General features: G+C 43.7%; 1 protein-coding gene across 1 annotated transcript in view; it reads right to left on the bottom strand.

The window, feature by feature from the left end:
- Positions 1 to 75: 75 nt before the first annotated feature.
- LOC104500768 (collagen alpha-1(XXII) chain-like) overlaps positions 76 to 2,779 on the bottom strand; it is a gene marked incomplete at its 5' end in the record, with an annotated part of 88,427 nt that continues 85,723 nt past the window's right edge. The window contains 2 exons of the mRNA XM_010144477.1: positions 76 to 241; positions 1,863 to 1,916. Coding sequence (XP_010142779.1) covers positions 76 to 241; positions 1,863 to 1,916 — 220 coding nt within the window. The remainder of the gene's footprint in view (positions 242 to 1,862; positions 1,917 to 2,779) is intronic.

The following is a 2,779-nucleotide window of genomic DNA, read 5'->3' as shown; positions in this document are numbered from 1 at the left end:
GTCCCAAACCACAGCCTGCCATGACCATCCCCTTTCCCGTCCTAGTGAATGGTAACGGAGCTGCCCCGGGAGCTCTCAGGATGGCTGATCCATACGACACTTCCCATCACCAAAACGCGTGAGGGGGAGTGCGGGGGCTGTTAACCTCCTGCCGCTTATTTCTGCCGCTGCTAGAACGGCCATGCAAATCCCCAAGACACGTTCCAGTCGATACAGATTGATTTCCACTGCCGGCCTTGCACTGCAAGACAAGGATTACATGAGAGCAACAAAAAAAGGCTTACGGCTTCTCCTTTTGCTCCATCCTTCCCAGGGGGGCCAGGTGAGCCCAGGGACCCCTGTAACAACAACAGAATTATCGTCAGCACAATATTAACACCCGTTGCAAGTGCAAGGACACGAGTAACGCATCAAGACAAGAATAAGGAATGAGGAGAATCATTTCAAATGTTCACAACATCTATTATTTACAGTCTCCGGAGGACCTGCTGCTGACATTTACACACTTTGGCCGATCGATGAGCTGTTGGAGAAACTGGGCTCTCTCGGTCACTTAACTCATTTAAGAATAAATTAATATAAAAGCTTTGCAGGTAATTAGACACGTAACCATTGAGTCATCTTAATACCATTTTCCCTCAGCCTTTTTTTTCTACCATTCCATTGTCTCAGAAACTTGCTAAACTAAATACTGATTTTTAAAAAAACTTTTTTTTTTTTACTCTCTGCTTGTGCAGCATCCATCCCAAAGTCTCTAGGCACATCTATAATGCACATAGGTAATGAGTGTAAAAGCAAACAGAAAAGAAGCTTTGAAGAACTCAAGCAGCTCTCAGAAACCACCCTGGCCACCGGGAAGTGAGTCTCAGAGCTGTGGACATGCGAAGTCATAGGAAAAAAAAAAAAGGAAAAGAAAACCAGACACCACTTTTTAAATCTTGCTGTGCATCAGGACAAAGGGGACTAAGTGTGTTGAGGCTGGCAGCACCACAGCTAATGGGGACTGCAGCAAACACAGAGAAAAGGCAATTTTTGCTGCATGCAGCTGGCAATATAAAGAACAAGTGGAGAATGGGAAGAAAATAGGCACACAAAGGCAAGCCAATGCACATGGTAAGGAACTGGCTCAGTGTTTTACTTCCAGGCACTGCAGCAGTTCCTTTCTAAGCGCGTTGTGGAAAAAGACTCAAATGAGAAACAGATATGGGCACTGCAAGCTGCCGCTCTGGGCTCTGATTAGACCAAGCTGGACTGTATGTGTTACTTGGAGAGGGCTCTTGCCTCGCAATCCTGAACACTTGCTACTTTACATGAGGTGGAAAAAGTCTAAATTCATAAAATTGCTCCTGTAAATGTTGTTTGTTGCATTTCTGACTAATGTTTCCAAAGGAAATACTGTACAGGATAATTTCGTTGTGATGGTGGTGTTAAGATGATGACACAGTAAGCAGCTAAAGCCTATCTCAGTCCAAAAGTTAGTTATGCTTGGTGCAAGAAAGGACATGATAATCCTTGGCCTTCCATGTCTGGTCTTTCTGCTGTCGAGACATTAGCACTGAGCTTCTGTTCCTTTTCACTCTTCTACTCTGTTTTGGAATTTTACAAAGTTTAGACAAAGTTCATGTCCTTGAGATCTCCACAAGTTTGACAAATGTGGCTGAGGATCATCAATAGGTTTAAAGATCATAAGGTGCTGAAAAATAGTGCAGCAGCACAATCTCCTTTTCTTAGTACCTTATTAACGCAAACCAAGAAAACACAGAGGTAAAACAAAAGACTTAGAAGAGCGCCTGTTTTTGTGAGCTTTTCACAATAGCTTAAGCTTAACTTTTCGCATATAATTAATAAAGACTTGAACTTACTTTTTCTCCTTTATCCCCTTTAAGTCCAGGAAAGCCAGGGGCACCTTCTTCGCCCTAAAACACAAATGACACAGCATTCTGTGATATATTTGTCCAGTTTAGATGGCACAGTTGTTATCTGTTGAGAGTTCAGGCCTTCCTGTAACGATGCTGTTCTCAGTCACCTGTAACTTGCCCATATTCGAATAGGTTCACTTTCAATTTCCCATTCAGTCTCTTCCTTTGGCTGATGCATCCCTCCCCTCTTTTTTGTAACACCATCCAGAACCAGTCTTTTTCCAAGAACAAGATCAGAGACCTACCTCTGGTAAATAGAAGTATTTGAAGCATAGAAACATCTCACTGAGAAACCCTCCCATTGTCAATTTCAAAGCGCAGGGACTTGAAATTTGACATGGCCAACTTGCTGCCACCTCTAATTTCCAGCGGCACAGAATTTTTTTAGAAAACCCAAATGTGGGAATTTTTTCCCCTTTACCTGCTCACATTAGGGCAAAATGAAACCTGGGAAGCTACTCCTTCCTGACCTTATCAATAAGTGTTTCTCGGAGTCAGCAGCTAACTTCACCAAAGATTCAGAGCAGGTTTCAGCCAGAGTTCTGTGAATGGAGCAGGACTCTGCCCACCGTCGTGGGGTACTTGGTTATGATCCAGCAGCCTGCCTACATCTGTCCTTCATGTTCATGCTCTGAGTGATGGCACTCAGGTTCCAGCATTGCTGAATTTTACAAGAGGTGTTGGCATGAATCTTTCAACAGACTGTTACCAGTGTCTCTGCTACCTGAAGCAGAGGACATCCATCCTTGGGATGTAAAGCCACTAGCACTGCTGGCAGATGACATGCCACAAAGCAGAGCTAAATGACTGAGAGCTTTTCCCGCGTCTGCTTTTGTAAAAACCTACTGACATGGAAGAAT

The sequence above is a fragment of the Buceros rhinoceros genome, unplaced genomic scaffold (assembly GCF_000710305.1).
Source record: "Buceros rhinoceros silvestris isolate BGI_N320 unplaced genomic scaffold, ASM71030v1 scaffold5871, whole genome shotgun sequence".
Lineage (NCBI taxonomy): Eukaryota > Metazoa > Chordata > Aves > Bucerotiformes > Bucerotidae > Buceros > Buceros rhinoceros.
The sequence above is the reverse complement of the archived record's forward strand: the minus strand, read 5'-3'. Positions and strand labels throughout refer to the sequence as shown.